This window comes from Trichomonascus vanleenenianus (genome assembly GCF_965637985.1).
Source record: "Trichomonascus vanleenenianus strain CLIB 3782 genome assembly, contig: TRVA0_003S, whole genome shotgun sequence".
NCBI lineage: Eukaryota > Fungi > Ascomycota > Dipodascomycetes > Dipodascales > Trichomonascaceae > Blastobotrys > Blastobotrys vanleenenianus.
Genome location: NW_027481884.1, coordinates 30,129 through 52,772, shown reverse-complemented (window position 1 = coordinate 52,772; position 22,644 = coordinate 30,129). Strand labels below are relative to the sequence as shown.

General features: G+C 48.9%; 9 protein-coding genes across 9 annotated transcripts; 4 read left to right on the top strand and 5 right to left on the bottom strand.

The window, feature by feature from the left end:
- Nucleotides 1–106: 106 nt before the first annotated feature.
- HIR3 (Hir3p) lies at nt 107–6,409 on the bottom strand (the record flags this gene model as incomplete). The annotated part of the gene is made up of 4 exons (XM_076682404.1): nt 107–6,028; nt 6,097–6,216; nt 6,279–6,353; nt 6,407–6,409. The coding sequence occupies 4 exons, from the start codon at nt 6,407–6,409 to the stop codon at nt 107–109; spliced, it is 6,120 nt and encodes a 2,039-aa protein (XP_076543187.1).
- Nucleotides 6,410–6,697: 288 nt separating this feature from the next.
- Nucleotides 6,698–7,792, top strand: IPA1 (putative polyadenylation protein; the record flags this gene model as incomplete). The annotated part of the gene is made up of 1 exon (XM_076682403.1): nt 6,698–7,792. One exon carries the CDS (start codon nt 6,698–6,700, stop codon nt 7,790–7,792), a length of 1,095 nt encoding a protein of 364 aa, XP_076543186.1.
- A 149-nt stretch (nt 7,793–7,941) lies between these two features.
- Nucleotides 7,942–9,150, bottom strand: PPX1 (exopolyphosphatase; the record flags this gene model as incomplete). Its single annotated transcript, XM_076682402.1, has 1 exon — nt 7,942–9,150. One exon carries the CDS (start codon nt 9,148–9,150, stop codon nt 7,942–7,944), a length of 1,209 nt encoding a protein of 402 aa, XP_076543185.1.
- A 186-nt stretch (nt 9,151–9,336) lies between these two features.
- On the top strand, nt 9,337–10,422 carry HOM6 (homoserine dehydrogenase; the record flags this gene model as incomplete). Its single annotated transcript, XM_076682401.1, has 1 exon — nt 9,337–10,422. The coding sequence occupies one exon, from the start codon at nt 9,337–9,339 to the stop codon at nt 10,420–10,422; it is 1,086 nt and encodes a 361-aa protein (XP_076543184.1).
- Nucleotides 10,423–10,533: 111 nt separating this feature from the next.
- IML1 (GTPase-activating protein IML1) lies at nt 10,534–15,212 on the bottom strand (the record flags this gene model as incomplete). Its single annotated transcript, XM_076682400.1, has 2 exons — nt 10,534–14,955; nt 15,006–15,212. 2 exons carry the CDS (start codon nt 15,210–15,212, stop codon nt 10,534–10,536), a joined length of 4,629 nt encoding a protein of 1,542 aa, XP_076543183.1.
- Nucleotides 15,213–15,596: 384 nt separating this feature from the next.
- Nucleotides 15,597–17,198, top strand: MGS1 (ssDNA-dependent ATPase MGS1; the record flags this gene model as incomplete). Its single annotated transcript, XM_076682399.1, has 1 exon — nt 15,597–17,198. The coding sequence occupies one exon, from the start codon at nt 15,597–15,599 to the stop codon at nt 17,196–17,198; it is 1,602 nt and encodes a 533-aa protein (XP_076543182.1).
- A 217-nt stretch (nt 17,199–17,415) lies between these two features.
- On the bottom strand, nt 17,416–17,841 carry YPD1 (Ypd1p; the record flags this gene model as incomplete). Its single annotated transcript, XM_076682398.1, has 1 exon — nt 17,416–17,841. One exon carries the CDS (start codon nt 17,839–17,841, stop codon nt 17,416–17,418), a length of 426 nt encoding a protein of 141 aa, XP_076543181.1.
- A 1,741-nt stretch (nt 17,842–19,582) lies between these two features.
- PPN2 (putative serine/threonine-protein phosphatase) lies at nt 19,583–20,536 on the top strand (the record flags this gene model as incomplete). The annotated part of the gene is made up of 1 exon (XM_076682397.1): nt 19,583–20,536. The coding sequence occupies one exon, from the start codon at nt 19,583–19,585 to the stop codon at nt 20,534–20,536; it is 954 nt and encodes a 317-aa protein (XP_076543180.1).
- Nucleotides 20,537–20,833: 297 nt separating this feature from the next.
- ELP3 (Elongator subunit ELP3) lies at nt 20,834–22,501 on the bottom strand (the record flags this gene model as incomplete). The annotated part of the gene is made up of 1 exon (XM_076682396.1): nt 20,834–22,501. One exon carries the CDS (start codon nt 22,499–22,501, stop codon nt 20,834–20,836), a length of 1,668 nt encoding a protein of 555 aa, XP_076543179.1.
- Between the last annotated feature and the right edge of the window lie 143 nt (nt 22,502–22,644).

Here is a 22,644-nt window from a genome sequence, read left to right as displayed (position 1 = left end):
GAAGATTTAGATCGCTAAATCCACAATACCGGACGTCATCGAGGTTTATTTAACTCGAGTAAATATAAATAATGCTACTAGAGCAGTCAACTAGGCATTAGATATTCTAGTCTATATCCATTTGGTCCTCGTCGTTATCTGCATTGGTCGAATGGTTTCCGAGTATGTCTGATAATGAACTGGTGATCCCGTACCTAGGTCTTGACGTTTCATTAATACCGTCACGGTGGGCCTTCGTTCGCACAACTTGGTCGACAATGATGATATCGTCCTCGTCATTACTGATATGCGCGTTATTTTTCGGAGAAACCGACATTTGGGTCACATGCTCGTGCAATTGAGGTGGTAGATTGGCGGGTGGAATATCCAAGGGCACTTGAATGACAGGCGGCACCACGCCGTTGTTGACTCCATTTCGAGGCCCCTCAGGCTCAGTTGGGACAGCTTCGGAAATCAGCTTTTCAGTCGGACTGATAGGGAGCGGCAGTGGGGTCAAAACTTGACCTTCTGTAACGCTGTCTCCCGTCAAATCAATTTCCATGGCATCTTCCTGATCTGTAACGCCTGTTCCGACAGAATTGATCCCTGATTCAACAGCACTTTCAGCTGAAAGATCCTTTGGCATACCACTTTCTGACCTAGCTGCCGTTTCAGCTAGCTTAAGCTCTGCTTGTTGAAGATCTTGCGGCGCCACTTTAGTTATACCGGTTTCTGGCTTGGCTTCGGGTAGGTCATCATCCGGCATAGTCGAATCTATGACATCAGACTCTAGCTTCGCATTTGGAGCTCGTACCACTTCAGACCCATTTTCGACTCCACCACCAACATTTCCAGGCTGTTCATTTGTGGGTGGCAATTTTTTATTGCTCTCTTCAGCCTTTGCAGTGCTTTCAATATTTTCACCCTCCTCTCGCTTCTTCGTCTCTGTATTAAGCTGTTGAGCATCTTTTATGCTCAGTCTTGGATCGCCATAAACAATTGCTTTGCCATCATCGCCATTTCCCAGCTTTGGCACAACTGCCTTCAATAATGCATTGGCCTGAAGAATAATGTCTCGCCGCGTAACTCTCACCTTAGTAGCGCCGCTAGGTGGTTCTTTCTCCGGCTGTGGAGTGCTTTCTGCTGACGGTGTGAGTAGGTCCTTGATCTGGATCTTCGTGGTGGATTCTATTGCAGTGGGCTGTTCAACCAGTTTCGGCTCCTCCTTAATAACAACAGATTCCGCATAACTGGAGTATAGCCTCAAATAGATTGCCACAAATAAATCATCCAGTTGGGCAGTGGAACCCTGACCATTGTTGAGACGGCGCATATCTGCCCCAAAATTAAGTGCTGTAACCAGAGAGGGTAGATCTTCACGTTCAGAAGACTCACACTTCTTTATCAATCCTTGAGAGGTCTTGACGAAAGTATCATAAATAAGCGTCGGGATAATGGTGTCCGAATACTTTGGCGTAAGATGAAGCAAAGCTTTAACGGTCTGAGCAGTAGTCGTGAGCATATGGTCCCAAGCATCCAAGTGCTTGGCCATGCCCTGGCCAAACTTCTTTGTCTTTCGAGTCAAATTGCTCAAACCGGTGGCATCCTCTGTATCTCGGAGGAGGTTGACCCAAAACATGATATACTGGTACGCGAACATGAAATGCTGCCCTGGCCGCTCCAAATCTGGCTTCCAGAAATGAACAGGAACCTTTGCATTATTCTTACTGGTACCAAAGCAATTGCTCATTTCCTCTTTCGCAAGCTGCTTGTCGCCGTATACATCAGCATACAGCTTAGCTAATCTGTAAATAGGGCGATGCTGCCACCTCTTCTTATCAGCATGTTTCATTCGAAGCAGGATATAGACAGCCTTGTCGTAAAACCGGTTTATCGGCGTATCGGGCAACCTTCCAGCCACTGGACTGATGACATTTGAGTGCACCTCGCAGTAGGGTGTCTGTTCCACAAGCTCGAGTGCCTCCACTGGATCAAGCTTTTCAGCTTGTACGTACTTTACAACAGTGGAGACAAGCTTATAATGCGGCTCCAAGACGATTTCATGGCTCGACTTATCGGTTCTGTCGCGAGCAAGCTCCACCGCCTTTACAAGTAGACTCGTAACTTGATCTGGCTCCATCCCCAATGCCCTCAACACTTTCGCCATCAAGTAGTAGTTATACCAGTCTGATGGGTTGGCATTTTTCGCTAATATGAGGGAGTACCGCACGGTCTTCAAGACGGCGCGAGTAGTCAATCCCCAGTTAGGAACCTTTTTGTAGACTTCGTAGTCTTTTCCGCAGAAAAGCTTTTCTGATCCATCAGAAAACGCTTCCATCTTCATTGGTTCCCTGCAGGCATTATACAGTATCCGCGCAAAAAACTGCCACAGATTGGTCACAAGTTGTTTGTAATGCGAAGAAGCAGACAACAGCTGAGCCGATCGATTTCGGAGATATACGCTAATTGCCATTCCGCAGGCTAATATAGACTGGCGCTGGTGAGCGGTGGCAATGCGCCTTTGTTCCGGGCTGTTTATTTTATCTGCATTCAAGGTTAAGTCAGCTTCGGCCAATGCATCGTAAGCCTGTGACAATGAAAACCAAGCCTCGAAGCGATTAGTATTGCAGATCAAGTCATATTTGAAGAACTTAATCGCTTCCTCCAAATCCTCAGTCCGCCCCGGATGCGTTCGCTTTCGAATTTTGTAAAGGGAAAATTCAGCATGACCAAGAACGTAGTAAAAGCCACTCTGAGCCACTGGCACAATCTTGTCCCGACTGTCAACGAATGACAAATTAAGCCGTCCATGCATACTGTCGTCGAAGAACCTAGTTGGGACATGCGACAAGTCCAGAAAATCGTTAAGGATATGGGAGTTGTGAGCTAGGGAGGGCACTGTCACATCTGGGTTACCCAAAGCATCATGAAATTGATCAAGAACTGACTTCATCTCACTTCTCAAAATCGCGTTTGACAGGTTCTTCTTCCGCATAACAAGAGACATAATGAATTTAACCAGTTGCAGTGCAGCTGGTCTATGAATATCTCCCGGGTTAGTATGATGATTAATAGGCTGGAAGTAATCATTACCAAGACCAAAGCCATATCTGCAGTCAAGGCACTGTAACATATCAGCTTCAGATTCTGGCCAGTCCAACTTAACGAGCTCCCTCAAACTCAAATCGAGGAAGAATCCATCGCCTAGTCCGCAGTATTCTCTCACACCAATCTCCTCATGGATAATACTCAAGATATCGTTGGTGATTGCCTTTGTTCTCTTTTCCTCGGGGATATAAATCTTGAAAAACATGTATAGCAATGACCAAGCGCGAACAATAAGTTCCTTTATAAGCCTTGATGCCCGGTCCCATGACGGGTGCGAAGGGGCTTGAATCACGTTGTTGTTAATCGCATCATCAAGCAAAATAAACATATGAAGAAGGCGCAGTAAATGGATAAGCGAGTCCAATGACATTTTTAGGCGCTCTGTGGAAAGTCCGTCTAGTATACCATCGTCATCCATTATCAACCCAGTTAACTTTCTCGTGATATCGAGGCAAATATTAAGAGACCTCAGTAGAACGACAGACTTCTGGTGATCGGTGAAATTCGAATACTGGGAACTCACAAACTCATCGACGCTTGAATCAAGGATCCGAAGATAGCCATAAAATGACTTTAATCTCTGTCCGTTCTTGTCGTAGGTATCAAGGAGGAGATACCATAACTGGAGTCGGAACTCGAGCGAAGCCGTGGCCAGAAACTGTTGGATCGCGAGGTGCTCGGGGATTAGGACCTTATGCTCATCAGGCATCAAAATTGACTCCAGGACGGTGATCTTATCAAACTTCTCAGATGTGTCACCGTCATCTTTCTGGTCTTCCTCATCTTCCATCTCAAATATGCGAGCAAAAATCGACGCAGCCCGATATTTGGCAATTTGAGTTGTCACACTCTCAGTCGACAATCTGGGAATATTTGAAAAGTTGGAGAATTCCACCACTAAGTTAGGTTGCAATTGCGTCAACTTCTTTTGATAGATTTCGAAATTCTTCAGGCTATCAGTAGGATCCTCCTCTTCCAGTTGCCCACAAATGATACTAACCCATTCATGTCGTAAGAGATTAGTGCATATCGAATCTATCGGGCCATAATAGGCACCCAAGACGTCATTGCAAATCCCTCTCCAGCGCGATACTCGTGAGAGCGATGCCTGCTTGACAATCTCCATTGACTTAGCCAGTTGCTTGTCTCGACTGTTTCTGAGTGACTTGGTAACCGACAAATACCCATCAACAAAGAACTCGAATATGCTTTCGCATACCTCAAGCTGAATAAATAATCTCTTCAGGTTCATCTCAGTAGGGTAAGCAGCAGAGTCGAGAACTACTTTCTTCGCCTCCGAATAGAGGTGTGGCTCAATCTCTTCAATGACCCTTTTTACTCCGTCAAATAGCGAGGTCGGCCAGTGATCTGACAAAAGCGAGCAATAACCATCCTTGCGCTGGCAGAGTAGAAATAGAATCAATTCTATCCTTACCTGTTGGAAATGCATTTTCTCCGCATTAACTTTAGCCATGAAATTGTCAACCTCTTCCGACCCTCCACTGAATGGTGGCTTAACGATTTCAGAATCACCTAGCGCCGCAAAATCAAGTAACTGCATAACTGACTGGTTCTTGTTCTTCTTATTGCCTCGGTCGTTTCTGAGGAACAATTCGGCCTGATCATCTTCCCAGGATAATAATAGATTTTTGAAGTCAATAAGGCACTGGTCGACTGGCTTTATGGTATTCTGGCCAGTAAATGCAGGCAGAACTGACTCGAAATGCAGACCCGCGAACTGTAAAAAATAGTTCAGATTTTCAAAGAATTCTTCGTCTCCATCGGTATCGACATTATTCAAGGTCTGGTCCTCACCAGCTCTGGCCCTAACTCGCTTCGAAGATCTGTGCTTATTATCTTCACTTTCAGATTTCCGGCGCTTTCTGCCGATGTCAGTGCCGGTGTTGGTATCGGATGGAGCTGTTGAGGAGACTGCTTCGAGCTCCTGAACAATTTTCTCCTCAGAGTCAATGTCCATCATAGAGGCCTCGATCTGCGGTTTGTTAGCAGGTTCAATTGATTCCTTAACCTCTGCCGGCTTCGCTTTCTCAACAGCCACGGCTGGCTCATCCTTAGATAGTTTGTTTGTGGCGTCAGTAGCAACCTTATCTGTCTGCACTTCTTCCTCGCCTGTTGGGACTGTTTTCTCTTCTTCAATAGCCACCATTCTGGTCTCCATTTCGACGTCTTGTGCATCAGGCTCTTCAGAGCTCGCGGTGCCATTACTAAAAGCCACATGCTCGTGAGGCATAGTAAACTTGACTCGTGTGATAGGATCAACGCTGTACGCATACGGATCCTCAAAAGTTAACTTCCGCTTTGTTTTTAGCATGCCGTAGAGCGTTTCCTGAATAGAAGAAACAATGCACATCCAATCCTTGGTTGTAATGGTTATGGTAACGTCCCGATTATTCTCACGATCCAGTAGTTTCTGGTAAGTATTCGTAACATCCTTTTCACGGACAATCCAAGAGTAATCTCGCGTCGTGAGTTTGAAACTAGGGTTTAGCTTGACCTTCTTGATCAGTTTTAGCACCTCACTGTCTGCTATTGATATGTCATCTCCAATTGACTCTAATATGTGAAGAAGCTGCGTCAACAGCTGGTAATCATTTGGAGAGAGGAAGTCACCAGACTTCAAAACACTCTCAAAGCTGGTTACTCTGTTCTCCGAATACACGAGGCATTCCAGCGCTAGTCGAGCTACTCGGACGTACCGGAGCGGAAGCGCCAGAGCACAGATAAGCTCCAGAAATGCCTGCTCCGTGCTGTCGTAAATCAGCGCCTCTGAAAATTCCAGCATTATGTCATCTAATCGCTGCACCAGTTCTTCCTGGTCCATGGAATAGATCTCTTCTTCGAGCTCTAGAAGAAGTAACAACGCATGGTTCTTAAATGCAAGGTATTTCAACTTCTCTGCCGCCTGCGGGAGCCCTGTATCCTATTCAATTGGTCAGATTCCTTCTTCACACACACTCGACGTTAGAATTTGTCTCTCGTTTAACTTACATGACTTAATTTCATGATCTCGATGGCAAACAACTTGGAGTACTGCTCATGAGCCTTATCTATCTCTCGGTCTTTCTGGCATCGTAGAGCCTCTTGAAATATCTTATATCCTTCTTCGATCTACTTGCTATTAGCCTTCCAAATCCAAACGCAATTTAATCATTGATTCGGCAAAAACTTACCTGCAGCTCACGGGTATGCTGCTCAGCATCGTGAATGATGTCTTCTTCGTATACATTTAACGCTACGAAACCCGACTAATTTAAAGTGTTAGCTCCAGAGAACTCCCCTTTCTCTTCACTACACTCACCATCGTGTTCTTGCAGCGCTGACGCGTGTACCTGTGTGTAGTCGCTGGACAAAAGATGGAGTCCTACCAATCAATTTGGCGTTGCATACAATTTCCCAATTTTTGACGCAGCGGTGCCCGATGTCGTGGTCGCGGGTTTGCACGCGACATCCTCATTCTTCTATGGGTGCAATGTCGGGGAGAATGCCATGTCGAGCCTGACTGCGAAGTCGGAGATCCGAGCCGTTTGCGCCGCACCTCTCAATCTTTCATCACCGATACCCAGGCGAAGAGCGGCATTAGTACGAGCTGATGGCAGTCCTGCGCTATTTAGCAGAGTATCTAGCGCGGATCAGGTCTGTTGCTTTGTCAATCGAGGTTGAGGATGGCTTGAATGTTGAGCAGTTGGTTTTTCAGAGCACTGAGAAAGCCATCGTTCATTATACAAAAGATGGAGAATCACATACCGCGGAGATCGTGCTACCTGAACAGGTTTCGGCATCGGTAGCAGAAAGAATTTATAGCACGGACGTGGAGACCAAGACTTTGTCGTACCGATTTCCAGCCAGTCCTGAGCTTTTGGAGCACAGCAAACCAATGTCATTCCTCGACAACCCGAATGTCAGGATGCCATGGCCTGCGTCGGAACTCAATTCTCAGGAATGGATCCAAGTTGTGTGTGGTGGGTGCAGTACCGTAATTATAAAAGCAAAGAGAATAACCCGCTGGCAGCAATTGCCCTCTGAGCATTGGGCTGAGATGATGGATTTCTGGCACTGCCACAAGCCCGACGAGGGTCACGACCACTTCAACCCAAACTACGCCGTCAACAGATTTGTTCCTAAGACTGGGGTTGGTATGGTGGGAATGTCATACTTCTTGATTTGCCCTGGTGACATTGTTAATACAGCATTGGATAAAGGGATGTGCGTGAATTGTAGTCGTCGAATTGGTTCTGCAGATTACACTGATACATTTAGGCTGTGGAAATGGAGCGTGCGACTCGAATCACCAGGAAACGGGATGGAAGAACAATATCCGTATCACTACTATGTGTCGAGTACGGTTGCCCAGCTTATTGACACACATGCAATGTACACGTTCTACGTAGAGCCCGAACAGGAGAGTTCCGGAAAGGACGGGTTGCTGCTGTGGGTGTTCAATCCAGATATTAAATATACGTTGACTGGAGCAGTTTCGGCCAGCCGCGGGTTCAAGGTCTTTTATAGCACTGACTGGATTGAAATACCTGGGCTGAGACAAACCAGGGCAGAGATTGAAGAAGTCATGATCTCGCCAGTTCTGTATGAGCATATGATTAAGAGACTGCGAGATACTACGGCTCTCTTGCCCAACAATGCGCGAAAGTTTGGCAAGTGGGATGTCGGATTACTAGATAGGTTATAGCCTTCACTACGTCCTCCATTGAACAACTCCGCGAGCGGTGACCCAGGGAGGTTTGGGGAGGCTGTTCCCCCTATTAATTCACAAAACTCGGTGGTAGCTTTTGATAGAAACTCTCTATAGAACTAAGACATCTACGCAGGCAATTGAAGTTAATGATTATTATTCTTCTTACCCTGGAACACCTGGCGAAGAACAGGGGCAACCTTCTTCCGCGTCGAAGACAAGTTCTTCTGCTGGAACGAGGCAAACACGCTGCAATTGGATTTCGTCGTGATTAAAGGCTCTAGAGCCAAATCAGCCCTCTCCTTGCCAAGCAACTCCTTCATCAAGTCCTTCGCATTATCGCTGGTAGGGTAGAGCGCCAGTTCCCGCTGGAATGCGTCGCCTTCGCCAAATGAAGTCATGATAGCAAACAAATCAACGTCTTTCTCAGCGGCAAAATCCTTGCTCACGCTTTCAAAGTCTGGGTAGTTTTCAAGAAGCCACCCCAAGGACTTCACCACTGCACTAATGCCAATGTTCATTCTATCTCCATTGCTGGTGCACGTGCCGTCCCACTGCTTGTAGTCCTTCCGCAGAATATCTCTGAGTTTCATGCCCTCAATCATCTGTTTGTGCGTTTTGAGCGAGTGTTCAAACTCATCCACGTCAATCGACTCCCCTGTTTGCTTCAGCAGATCCATCAATGTATCAAAACTCTGTCGATCCTCGTCTTCAACCCTGAGCGTCATGTTGTTAGTGTCAACCAACAGCGGAGCCAGGGCAAGCTCAATGGCACTTCTATCGCCCTCAAGCGGCCCAGACTGGCCAATGCGTTTAAATTCCTTCTGCCAGTAGTTCACTACAAGACTGCTACAGCTTCCGCACCGCTTTATGACTCGGGGTTCCAAAGGCAAGTCACTGTAATGGCCCTCGTTATCGTGATGATCCAAGATCCCCACAACCCGATTGGCAAACACCCTGTCGAGAGGAGGCAGAAGCTTGTTGAAATCAACCAGGAATGCGTACAACTCTGGCCCATTCGCGCTGCTCAACTCCTCAACGTCCTCGGAGAATACGAGATCTTGCGCCGTGACACCAATCCTGCGCAGCAGGTACTCCACATCAGGCCTCAGCCTAAGGTCCGCCTTGGGGATACTAATAAGAGGAATCACCTCGTCAATCCTCACCGAGGAAATATGACCCCCGGGCGAGTACCGCCGAGAAAAGTAGTATGCGGTGAGCAGCGATGACACGCACGAGTCGAGGTCTGCCGACTCGTTGCCAGTGACAACCAGGGCTTTCCCAGCGGGCCCCAGAGCCTTCAAGTGGGCGATCCGGGCCCTCAGCGACTGTAAATACTTGGTCACCCCTGCCATTCTTCTTCGTCCCTACGACCGCACAGCACGCAATGATCGCAAATAGCCGCGTATCTTTTCGTGCTCCGAAATTTCACCCGATATCGCGCGTTGCACAGCCGTGCAAGGGCTTTTGACTCATAAGCGCTATAAAAGCCGTCACTAAGCGTTTCTCTCGAATAGAAGCAGCTGAAAGCAAATTAGAAAATGGCAGGTGTTAACGTGGCTATTGTGGGCACTGGTCTGGTAGGTGCCGCTTTTATTCGACAGCTCAATGGATTCTTGAAGCGAACTGCTTCACCATACAACGTGGTCCTCATTGCGCGTTCCTCCAAGACCCTCGTATCCAAGGACTTCTCTCCAATTAATCTCGATACCTGGGAGTCCGATATCCAGGCCTCTTCTGAGGGTGCCTACTCGGCCGGCGATATTGTTGCATTCCTCGAGAAGTCGCCAAAGCCAACTATTTTGGTCGACAACACATCCAACGAGGATCTGGCCAAGTCCTACCCCCTCTTTGCTTCCAAGAAGATCTCCATTGCTACTCCAAACAAGAAGGCCTTCTCCAGCGAAGTTGAGCTATGGAATGAGATCTTTGACAATGCTAAGCATAGCGGTGCTGAGGTGTACCACGAAGCCACCGTCGGAGCTGGCCTTCCGGTCATTAGCACTTTGAAGGACCTCGTAGCGACCGGAGACAAGGTTGTCAAGATCGAGGGTATCGTTTCTGGTACTTTGAGTTATATTTTCAACGAATTCTCCACTGTGGCCGGCTCTAAGGTCAACTTCTCTGATGTTGTCTCCAAGGCCAAGGACCTCGGGTACACTGAGCCAGATCCACGAGAGGACCTCAACGGTTTGGACGTGGCTCGAAAGGTCACCATTTTGTCTCGACTTTCTGGCTACGAAGTGGAATCTCCAAGCGCTTTCCCAGTACAGTCTCTGATTCCAAAGCCATTGGAGTCGGTCACCTCTGTGGCTGAGTTCATGGAGAAGTTGCCAAAGTACGATAGCGAGCTCGACAAGATTCGAAAGGAGGCCGAGGCAGAGCAGAAGGTTTTGCGATATGTCGGCAAGGTTGATCTCAGTGGATCTAACCGATCCGTTCAGGTTGCCATTGAGAAATACGATGCTTCGCACCCATTCGCTTCTCTCAAGGGCTCTGACAACGTCATTTCTATTCAGACCGAGCGATATCCAAACCCATTGATCATTCAGGGCGCTGGCGCCGGTGCAGAGGTCACCGCTGCCGGTGTCCTTGGTGACCTGATTAAGATTGCCCCTAAGTTGTAAGTATGCACAGTAGTAACCATCCACGGTAAACAAAATGTATTCATGTGTGTTTCCATCCAGTAAATATAGCAAGTTAGTAAAAATACACTCATATTCTATCAATAAATATCATTATTCGTCATGGATTTTAGAACTGAGCTCTTCTTCGTCTGGGGTCAGTCCAATGAGCTCCTCCTCCCCGCAGCTCGTTTTCTGCTTGATGTAGAGCTTGTTAGCCTCTTTGATGATTCGTCGGTAATACTCTTCTTTCTCGCAAAGATCCTTGACACTAAACATAATCTTTTCGGCGTCCGCAATGCCAACTCCGAGGTTCTGGTTCCGATACCGAGGCTTATTGTGCTGCGAGAAGCTCATCCACGGTTTCTTGTCGACTGGGGACTGCTGCTGATCGCTTGTCGAAGATTGTGAATGCGAAGTTGTTACCCTTGAGATGTGCAACGTGTTTGTTATCAACAGGATGTCGTTGTTCTCCACAATTTGAGCAAGCACAATGCCCGTCTTGTGAATATACTGACTGTAGTTGTAGAACGGCCTGCCCCAAGAATACAGAATCTCCATATCTGCTTTGATGAGCGACCCTGCATGGACAGTGTCCAGCACGAAGCCCATTCTCTTCAGCACATATTTCTGGTAGAAAAGCGGGTCATCGTCAAGAGGGCTGCCGATTTCACTAAATTTCGGATCAGGCGGTGGGACATAGTTCAGCTTATTGCCGAGTCGAGTACGAACTAGCGAGCAGAACGGATTGCCATTAGGCAAGCTGCTTATCTCGTCAATCGGAACTTGCACCAGCTTCATTCCATAACGTTCACCAGTCCTTCCCAGGCTGACAATTGCTTCTTCAATCAGCTTAGGGGTTGCATCAACCCATTCCATTCGCAAATGGAATGCATTCTCAGGATTATGAACACGGTCCACATGGAGCGTCAGATATTCATGACGCTTCGAGCGTTTGCCAGGATCAATGTCATACTTCATTGCTCTGGATATCAACAGCTTGGGCAACTCCTTTTCATGAGGGTACTGGGCAGAGTTGATGGTAGCAGTTTTCGCAGACTCAGTGTCGTTGATACTAGTCAAAGGAGCAGGCTGGCTATTACTCTCCTTTGATATAGACTCTTGACTTATAACGGACTGCACTCCACTGGAATTCTTCCTCCTATGAGTAGATGGTGTCTTATTACTGCTGGTGTTGTTGTTAGTATTATTGTTAGTGTTGTTAGTAGTGGTGGTGTTGCTACTGATGCTCATGCCGCCCAGTGCATTGCCCAATTCAGCCAACGAAGTCGATGAACGGTAGCGAATTGTGCTATTGGTGCTTGCTGCGCCATCATTATTGGCAGTCCCGGTAGTCGAACCGCCAGCGGTCGACCCCCCAGCGGGTGCTTTTTTCGCAGTGAACCAACTTTGAAGCTTGTCGGTGGCGGCCTGCGGAGCAGCAGGCTTGACATATTCCTTATTCAATTGATAGAAATAATGACCATCCAAGAAGGAATGCCGGTTGTCAACGTGATGGAAAAGCCCTTTTTCCATAAGCTCGTTACCGTATTCAACCGCGTCCTCTGCTGTTTCAATGTCAGTAAAGTTATCCAGCAGCCATTCCACCAGCTCCTGGCCAACAAAACAGTTTCGATGCAGCTTCCAGTGCCATCGTCTGTCAACTAAACGCACGCCCTTTTCGCCCTGCAATTCTGCCGCTAGCTGCGATAGCGTCATCATATTTCGGTTCATAGTTTCGTTGACAAAGAGCTTTTGCTTTCTACCTCCGCCGGTGGAGCTGGGATCCTCATAGTAATTCCTATAATTTTCCAACACTGATTCAAAGAAGTCGCCAAGCTCACCAGTGTAAAACTTAATCTCTGGAGGTTTGGACTCCTTTTTGGTACGACTCTTTCTCAGTCTCTCTTCCCGCGTTAGATATGTACCTTTGTGGAGCTGCAGAACGACTCTTCTCAGGCCCTCTAGCCGAATTTCTTCTGGACTGAGAGCTTCGCTTGTCCCCATTATTGGATTGTTCCGCGGAATGTCTGTCGGTATCAATACGAATCGAATTTTGAACATTTTGGAGTTCTCAGGCATCACGTCCTCGTATCCGGCCAGTAGCTGATCCACTTGGTTCCAATTAACCTTCCGGACGCTCGGATCAAAGAAGTTACCTGCTGCCGGTTGATACGCGTCCTCGTATTTAGTCTGGACCATCGGGTGGTATGTTCGCGTGAAATCTGAGAGTTCAAGGTCCGTTTTCTTGTACAACTGCACGTTGATTGTACCATAATGGTCGCACGCCAGCCGGTGGATGTAGTTGCTTCTTGTCATGTAGATCCTAATGCCTCGGTAGTCTTCAGGAATCGTCTGAACAATGAGCGCAGAGTTTCCGCCCGGTCTCCTCTGGGTCTCGACTCTGCTGACTCTCTCGCCAACAACGACTTGGAACCCCATGTTCAATCTCATTGCTACCATCTCCGCCATCAAGTCACCAGGAGTCATGTGATCCTCCTTATCTGCGTCTAGTGCGACGTCATATATTTGAAAAGTGTAATTCTTTTCAAACTCTTCAACTGAAGGGAAGATCTCAGAGGCGAGTGGTAAAGACGCCGGTGACTTCAAAGACCGCCACTTCACCGCCCGCCTTTTAACCGCAGCTGGGAAGACATTTTTCCATCGCCCATAGTTTGAAATGTTCTGTACTTCACTCTCCTCAACATTAGATGGGTTGGGAATGGTTACCCAAATATAGTTATTGCTGTCAATGTCGTCGTTGATCGTAGTAAAAGAGGCTTGTGGAGATACTGATAATTTGTCCGAACTGTGCCGATTTATGAACGGTGGTCTCGCTAATTTCGAAATTTGTGGCGGGGGTCCCGCCATTGACAAATTAGGATGAGACCGCTGATTCGGAATAGCCTGACGAGGCGTTCTAGTAGTAGCGACGTTCCCGGCGGGAGCCTCTTCGAGCCGCTCTGTAATCTTTGTCGAATCATCTTCTGCTTGGGCGGTTGAACTCGATAGAAATGTTCCGAAAGCGGCAGTCAGATTATTTGTAGAAGGGGACCGTGACGTAACGGTAGTGGGTGAACGGTCTGAAGATGGGCTGGAAGGCGTTGACGGAGGGGTTGGCTTTTTGGGGAGTGTACCTGATGAGTGTCGCTTACCCATTGTCGTGAGGGAAAGCAGCGAAGCCAGCGCGGACATTTTGCTCCGGGGTGGATTTATAGCATTATTGAGCAAAGCGGCTGTCGTTGATGGTTGTGAGAACGCTTCATTGGCTTCATTATTCATTCTCGGAGTCGCAGGAGAGGAGATAATAGCTGAAGCAGGAATAGACTTTGACACCGACCGCAGTGAGCTGTTGAAGTTCGCCAACGCTTCCGAAGACTGCTTTGGGTAGAGAAGCATTGGTGCCATTGCGGCTTCATTTGACATCACTAGCGACGCAGCCTTTGGTTTGAAGACATTGCCATCGTACTGTTCCATCATTTTTTCCAGTGCGTACTTTGAGTGCACTTGCGGCAGCAGGTCGATGCTAATAGCGCTGATCTCGTTTTCCATGACGCCCATCATTTGTATTTCGTAGATTTTGCACCGCGGTATCCACTGCTTGGCGTATCTCTCTGTGCTTTTCCAAAACGAAATATCCAGCCAGCTCGGCACGCAGTTGACGACCTCGTTGCTCTTGTCTTTGAACCGGAATAGAGGCGTAACATGGAGGGGTGGACGGCTCAGGCACACCAAATCAATGCTGATTTCAATGGACAGAAGCTTGATACTGGTTTGATAGAGCAAGTCATAGTCGACATCGAAAATGCCTGTTCCAGGGGTAACGATAATAACCTGGGAATTCGTCTGCCGGAGGTCTCTGTCGAGGAACTTGCTTGTCACCATGGTAGTTGCGAGACTAATTGCTTCCATGAGGTTCCCTTTAACTGCCGGAAGGAGCTTGCCCTCAATTTCTCCCGATGACTGCTGCTGGACGTCCTTTGCGAACCGCGTGAATTCATGTCGCAATGCAGCCATAATGTCGCTCCAGCGGCTAATGTGCACCTGGTCGACGACGACACGGAAGTAATCTTTAGTGTTCTTCCCTCTCTCGCCATGGTCCAAAGGCACGTCGCTTCCTGATATATCTACGCTTGTAAATAGCACAATCGTCACAACGTGATGTGCACCCTGTTCCCTCCACCGCTTGAACACTTCGGGCAGAAAGGAGTTGATAAGTTTATGGAACATGACTTCCCCGTTCTCTTCAAAGTGCCACATCTCGCTGGACATTTGAATGAAGTAGATCGTCCGTGCTGACTCGGACCGGTACACAAACTTGGTGTTCGGGCCAATGTACGCAGAGAGCACCTTTCTTCCCTTGCGATAAATCTCGTTAACCTGGCACCGGACGCAATCCAAATAGGTGATCTTTTGCGATGAGTAGAAACACTTGCCGATGAATGACGAGGATATTCTCCACATGTCGGCTCTTGTTAGGTAGGTGTCTTTGAAGTGGATCTCGACCAAGTCCGCCTCTACAGAAGACCTTTCTCGCTGTATATCGCATTAGTACACCCAGGTATAAGAAAAGAGAGTTAACTTACCAACCGTACTTGAACTTTACTCCGCGGAGGGATGTCCAACAGCGAAAAGAGGTTCCCCGATAGCACTGATATCTGCACATTGGGGAGCTGTTTCGCCGTCTTTTCAGAGAGATCCTTGACGACAAAGAAGAGCCGCTTGGACCGCCGGCCCTCCAAAGTCACCAATTGGGCAATGTCACCGTTCCTGGCGTTGGGGATGAGCGACATGTCGACGATGACATCCTCTTGTGATACTCGTGGTTCGTGAGACCAGCATGTCAGCGTCGTGGGACGGTTGAAAAACCGTTCTTTGTCCTCAGCCTTCAGTTCAACGGGTACTACTACTGCAGGGACGAACCCTGTTGGCTGTATATCCCGCGACATTTTACCTACCACCAACGATGTCTGGGTACCTTTGGGGTGGATTGGAGCGGAGGATAAAGTGGTGGGTTTGATTAAGGTGGACCAAATTATCATTTTCGGGTTAATTATTTTGGCACGGCTGTGCAAACGTTACTCATTTACGCGTAAGTGGCGCGAAAACGCGTAGGTCTCTGTTAGCCGAGATATTGAATAGATATGGTAGAGCAGGTTACATGCCCAGTCTGTGGCATGGAGACGACGGAGCGAGACGTGAACCAGCATCTCGATAAAGGGTGCCCGGATCCGAAGGAGGTGCCCGAGTTCTTCAAACCCCGGAGTGCCACAAGAGATCATGCATCCGGTTCGCGGGGGATACCGAGCAGTCCTCTCCAGGCCAAGCGACCCAATCCAGATGAAGTTCAACTAGGCAATGATCTGAAGAGATCTAGATCTGAAGAGAACGGTGCCAAAAGTTTTAAAAACCCCGAAGAGAAGCCCAAATATTCGACACGACCCGAAGATGAGCCCAAAGATTCGAGAAGACCTGAAGAAAAGCCCAAAGATTCGCATACCAGACCACTGGCTGAACAGGTACGTCCGCGCGAGTTGAGCGACTTCATAGGCCAGGAGGACCTCGTGGGCGAGAATGGCATTCTGAGGCAGTTTATTGCGCAAGACAACTGCCCGTCATTGATTCTGTGGGGGCCCTCCGGCGTGGGCAAGACGTCGATAGCGCGAATTATCGCCAGAACTACCCAATCACGGTTCGTCGAGCTGTCGGCGACTGTCCACGGCACGGGCGACTGTAAAAAGATATTTGCAGAGGCTAAGAATGATCTGAGGCTGATGGGACGAAGGACAATTCTGTTTCTCGACGAAGTCCATCGGTTCAACCGAGCCCAGCAGGACATATTCCTGCCTCATGTCGAGCGCGGGGATGTCACTCTTATTGGAGCAACCACGGAGAACCCATCGTTCAAACTGAATAGTGCATTACTATCGCGCTGTCGCGTATTCGTGCTCAAGAAGCTATCCCAGCCTGATCTCGTGCGGATGCTTGACAGGGCCATTGCCACAGTTAATGGGAACCGAGCCGCTGCATCTTTGGACCCATATAATTTTGATGCTGGGGCATTAGAGTACATTGCGGGATTGGCAGATGGCGACGGCCGCATAGCCATTAATCTGCTAGAGATAGCCGTGGGAGTGTCCCAGAGTTCAAAGGCCATTACTAAAGATATGCTGAAAGCCCGCCTCCAGAGGACTCACATGCTGTATGATCGTGTTGGGGACTCGCACTACGACACCATATCAGCATTCCACAAGTCAGTGCGAGGGTCTGACGCAGACGCTACCCTGTTCTATCTCGGCCGCATGCTTGAGTCCGGAGAAGACCCATTGTACATTGCACGGCGGATGATACGCATTGCAAGCGAAGACGTGGGCCTGGCTGACGATTCCCTGCTCCCTTTTGCTACAGCCACTTACACGGCTGTCCAGCAGATTGGTATGCCTGAAGCAGACTATATTCTGGCCCATTGCGCCGTGAAACTCGCCGAGGCGGCTAAAAGCGTCAAAGTGTATAGAGCATACAACAAGGTCAAGGCGCTGCTGGCTAGTGAGCCCGGGGCTGCTGCGGCAACTGTCCCTTTACACCTGCGCAACGCGCCGACGAAGCTAATGAAGGACATTGGCTACGGAACTACCTACAAGTACAATCCCGACTATCTTAACGGGAAAGTCAAGCAGTGGTACCTGCCCGAGGAATTGAAAGGAATACGGTTTTTGGAGGACTGCCATCTCGGCGAGAAAGAGGACCCAGATCTATCAGACAAGAACCATCCCAGATGATCAATTGCTCCCCCCTCTTCTACTGCTATCTTTTGAAGTCATAATCACCTCCACGAACCGTGTACCTATTGCCATACGGCTACGATTGAAAATGATATTGGTCAATTGACCCAAACCCCCCCCCCTGTCAGGCAACATGATATTTTCATAATACGATAGCAAAATAAAATAATAAAAAAATAAACAAGATAGGCAAAAAGCAGGGAATTATAAACATCTATTCGGCGGCGGCAGAGATGGACGGATACAGCTCGTCCATGTAGTCCTTGACTTTGGCGTACTCTTCTCTGGCTGTCTTGAGACACGTCGCGATGCGATCCAGCTGGCCCTCGTCGTCGTCTACCACCTCGGTCGTGCCTGTCTCGTCCTTGCCTGCGCCTAGATGCTGGATCTTCTCGCACTCGCTCTGAATGTTCTTGAACCCGAGCGCCGCAGAGGAGCCCTTGATGAAATGTCCCAGTGACGACAGCTGCACCAGATCCTTTTCCTCCAATGCCTTGTCCATCGTGTTGAACGTCGATACTGCCTGTTCAAAGAAGTTCCCCACCAGCGACACTAGAAACGAGTTGTCGTCGTCCTCGTCGTCCATCTCCTTGACCTGATTGAACGTGTCCCAATCAATGAAATCCTTGTCCTCCGACATGGCTATTATTTCGTTCTAATTGGCGCTTGACACTCTGTGCTATCGTAATGTACCGTAACGTATCACCGTACTATGTATTGTGTCAAGTCGACAATGTTGAGGTTGCGTGGTGTGTGGTGGGAGTAGTAGCGATCCTGCGTGCTTCGTTACAGTGTACACCCAAACAAACCCTCCGCTGCTACGTTTTTAAGGCAAGACAGCGCGCGTGTATTTTTGTGTGCGACACCGTCGTGAGTGCGAGATTTTGTCAATTCCGACATTGAGGGGACCGCGCGCGCCATTACGTAAAGCCTTTCTCGCTGCTCTCATTTCTATGTATGCTGCTGGCTGCTTTGGGGTAACAGCATGCTGCTTTTACATTAATTTTTGCAGCTTGGATGTAGGGGCGCCCTAGGCAGGGAGGGGGAGAAAGTGGAGCACTACTTCTCTGCCAGGGGGGCGTTATGGCTTCTTCTCCGGGGCTAGTACATATAACGCCGTGAAAATACAATCTACTGTAATCTGCATTGGTACCACTAAAATAATGCATTAGATTTACGATAGTACCGTAATCGGTATTGGAGATCGTTAGTCGTCAGTTGTTATCTGCATTGGCCATCATAGCATGTACCCGGTGAGATAGATGAAGCCATCGTTTATTCATGGATTCTCCACTCCCTAATATCGATAAAGTCCGTGGAACACGGCACATAGTACTTGGTCATCGCCATACCGCTCGACAGGTACATGTATCAGGGGAGGAACACAGCTTACGTCATACCCTTCATCGTGATATCAGTTACCCATATCTGCAGAAGCCTAAGTAAATAATGTCACGCGGCCTACACTCCAACCGTCTGGTGCGACTGAACGGTAAACTACTGTACGTACTGTTCTAAGCTAGCAAGCTACACTTTTCTGGACGTATGTTGAAGGCATAGGCTGGCTATTACTAATAGCGTAAAGTACCTATAGGGTATGGCCATTATATAGTATAGATCTATAGGGTATGGCCATTATGTAGGTATAGGTCATGGAATGATAGGGGGAAAAGGCCTGAGTATGGCGATGATCATCGCAGTATATATGGTTCAACTTAATGATGTCGCCCCACTGGCAAAGCGCACAAATCATTGATCAGTGTATCAAAAAATTTGTAAAACCGTGAGATAAAAAGCTAACGGCTCGTTAGCCATTTAATTCAATAAACTATTTGTGATTCAATATATTATTTGTAATTTAGTAAATCACCACTGGTGAACGTAAAACGTGATGTGATCTGTAGTTGACCGATGTCAAGTACACCCCACGTGCACAAAATACGAGGTCCCACTGGCATAAACACCCGCTAACCAACCCTCAACCTCCTCATTTTATTATTTTGGTCGTTACTTCACGGCTACCCTATGGGCCCCAAGAAGCGGATATATATATAGTGTGTATCATGTCCTTACACCTGTAAACCGCAGGTTGTTATTCCCCAACGCTGGTAACTTTTGTGCTTGGCTTCAGATACGGCATAGCTCGGTGTCTCACTGATCGTTTTATTGCAATTTTAGTGGAGCCCACGGAAGTTCAACCGCAATCATCATCATCCATCATAGCCCTCAGGTTAGCTCTGATTCGAACGAGGCTGTATGCACTGCCGGTAATCTGAACCTTATATCAATCTATCGGGCTTCATTTTTTTTCAGGGGGTTCTTAATCTCATTCCCTTATCGGTGGTTTTTATTCTACTACCTAGGCTACGGCACTAAGTAAAATGAACAACGGCTACGGAATTTACCAACCATTACAGTACAGCGAGGCTAAGAAGCCTCGCCGCGGAAAAATGCTGCTCATGGTCCTTGGGACTCTTATCGCTTTGTTCCCTGTGGCCTATCTCATGGTGTATTACATCCCGATGCACTCTGTGGCGCCGGTGCCCGAGGTCGTAACCGTTAAGGACCTCGATAGGTACGACGCCGAGAAGAACGGCAAGCTGGTTCTCGTCGGCGACGTCCACGGCCAGTATGAGGAGCTCAAACACCTCCTCAAGAAGGCCGATTTTGACGAAAAGAAGGACCATCTCGTTCTGCTGGGCGACTTCTTGACAAAGGGCACCGGGAGCATAGAAGTCCTTGAGCATGCCATCAAAATCGGCGCCAGCTGCGTCCGGGGCAACCACGAGCATGAGATCTTGAACATATATGCGCAGATCCACGGTATGCCTGCAGATGGTGACGACAAGGACTGGGTCGACGACGCCAAGGACAGGGACCTAGCCCTCGCACGGAAGCTCAAGCCAAAGCACGTCAACTACCTCACCTCTTGCCCGGCCATCCTGCGCCTCGGCAAAGTTACAGAGCTGGGCGTCAACGGCGTGGCCTGCCATGGCGGCCTCCAGTGGCACATTTCTGAGCTCGAGGACCAGGATCCCGAGGTCGTCTGGACAATTCGCACGCTGCTCCCTCCGGATTATAAAACCCCGGCCGAGGACCGCGACGGCGAACCATGGGCCGAGAAGTGGAATGAGCACCAGAAGACGCTTCCGTTTGACAAGCGGCAGGTTGTATTCTACGGCCACGATGCTGGCAACGGCCTTACGCTGCGCAAGTACACCAAGGGTCTAGATAGTGCATGCGTCCGCGGAGAGCGGCTCAGTTCGATTGTTATTTCCGGCGTCCCAGGCGATTACAAGGAGGAGCTGGTCAGTGTGGCGTGCAAGGAGCCTTAAACGGTATATATTTATTTGGAGTATTAACCACTAAAAAAAACGAACATTGACTTCTCCGTGAGACGGAGTCACGGGAGCGCCAGGGCTGACCCTCGAATACACTCCACCACTGGTAGTTAACTCCCCAGCCCTTCCTGGGCTCCGCTATACGAAGGACGGTGGTTTGGGGGGCAGAGCCCCCAACTACAGGAGCTCGAGGGCTTGGCCCTCGAATAACACTCCACTACTGGTGTTGGGGGAGGAACCAGTCCCCCCAATCCTCCTCTGAGGTTCTGCTTCGCGGAAAATTGAAATAAATTAAAGGTTCTTGGACATGTAGGGCCCGTCGAGATGGTAGCCGAGCTTGGCGTAGTAGTTTCGGACACCCACGCCGCTGATGACACTGATCTTCTCCGAGCCATGCTCCTCCCGGGCAATGCGTTCGGCTTCCTCCATAAGAAGAGTGCCAAAACCTTGATGCTGGAACTTGCGCGGGTCTCGGCTATGCAATGGAACAACAGACCCGTACACGTGAAGCTCTCGCACCAAAGACGTTGGCTGGTCCTTTAGTTCTTTTCGGAACGTATACTTCTTGGAGCACTTCCGCAGCCGCAGAAGACCAATAAGAATGTCCTGCTTCGGGTCCTCGTAACTCAAAAACGTCTCCCAGCCCCCGTTGGCAACATAGTCCCGCCGGATCAACTCCACCTGGTCGGGATGCACCTTGTGGTGTACCTCCTGGATACCTACCTCTCGCGCCCGAACGTCTCGGCAAGTAGTGCCAAAGTCCTTCATTCGACTCAATGCGAGCTCTCGCAGGTTACCGTTCTCTACACCGGCCGTAACAAGCGGCATAGGAATATCTCGCTGCACTCGGTAGATTCGAGTCCACGGCGGCACCAGAGCCAGAATTCGCGCCACGAGATCAATCAGTGCATTGGCATTGTACGACTTGTATAGCCCATTCTTCCACAGCTCGTATAGCCCAGTGCCTCGAATCACTAGTGTCGGGTACAATTTGAGACCGTCGGTTCTAAATGCAGGATTCTCAAAGTACTCCCGGAACTGGTCCAGGTCTCGCTCCATGCCCACGTTGGGCAGATCAGGCATCATGTGGCTGACCACTTTGTACCCAGCGTCCTTGGAATAGCAGAAGGTCTCGCAGACTGCCTTGACTGTGTGGCCGCGGTTCGTGTCTCGAGCTACATCCTCGTAGACACTCTGCACGCCAATCTCCAGTCGAGTGCAGCCATACCGCAGCATATCGCTGAGATGAGTCTCCGCGCAGTAGTCAGGTCGCGTCTCAATGGTGATGCCCACGCACTTGGTCTGCGACTGCTGGGAGAAGGCCACCGCCTCGTCGACATCCTCAGTCGTATGCCCCGAAAGGGCGTTATGCAAATTAGAAATAAAAGACTCCCGGTACTCCTGCGCCAGACTCATGAAAGTGCCGCCCATGATGATATACTCCACCTTATCGATTGAGTGCCCGAGCTGTCTCAGCTGTTCGATCCGCCCTCGCGCCTGCTCATATGGGTCGTATCGCGCCCGGATGGCACGCATAGAAGTCGGCTCGTAACCGGTATAGGACTGCGTCGAGTACTCGAAGTCTGAATCCGGTCCGCCCGGGCAGTAGACGCAAATGTTACCAGTGTATGCAATGTGGGGGCATCGGTGAGGCTTGCACATTACCGCAACGACAGCGATACCAGATGCAGTCCGCACTGGCTTGGCCTTTAGCTTAGGCAGCAGATACTTCTTGTACTGGTCTGGGATCGACGATATGATATCAGTAAGTCGTGGCTGACTTTTGAGCTTGTACTTCTTGGACATTCGACCAATCAAGCCGTTGAGGTTGACGTCTTTATTGGTCTTCAAAGAGCTAATAAGCTCCAACGTGATGTCGGAACAGCACGATAGGAACCGCTCATGCTCTGGAGGCAGATTTGGCTTATTTCTTGGGCCCTTGACCTTACCGACAGCCATTTTTTCGATTATCTATGCAGTCCTCGAGTATCGGTTTAGTGGTTGATCAAAAAAATTTCGGATCAGCAAGGCGCGCGGCACTATCACTTCCCAATATGCGGCTCCTGAGGCTTGTGGGGCTTGTGAGGCTCGTGTGCGAAATA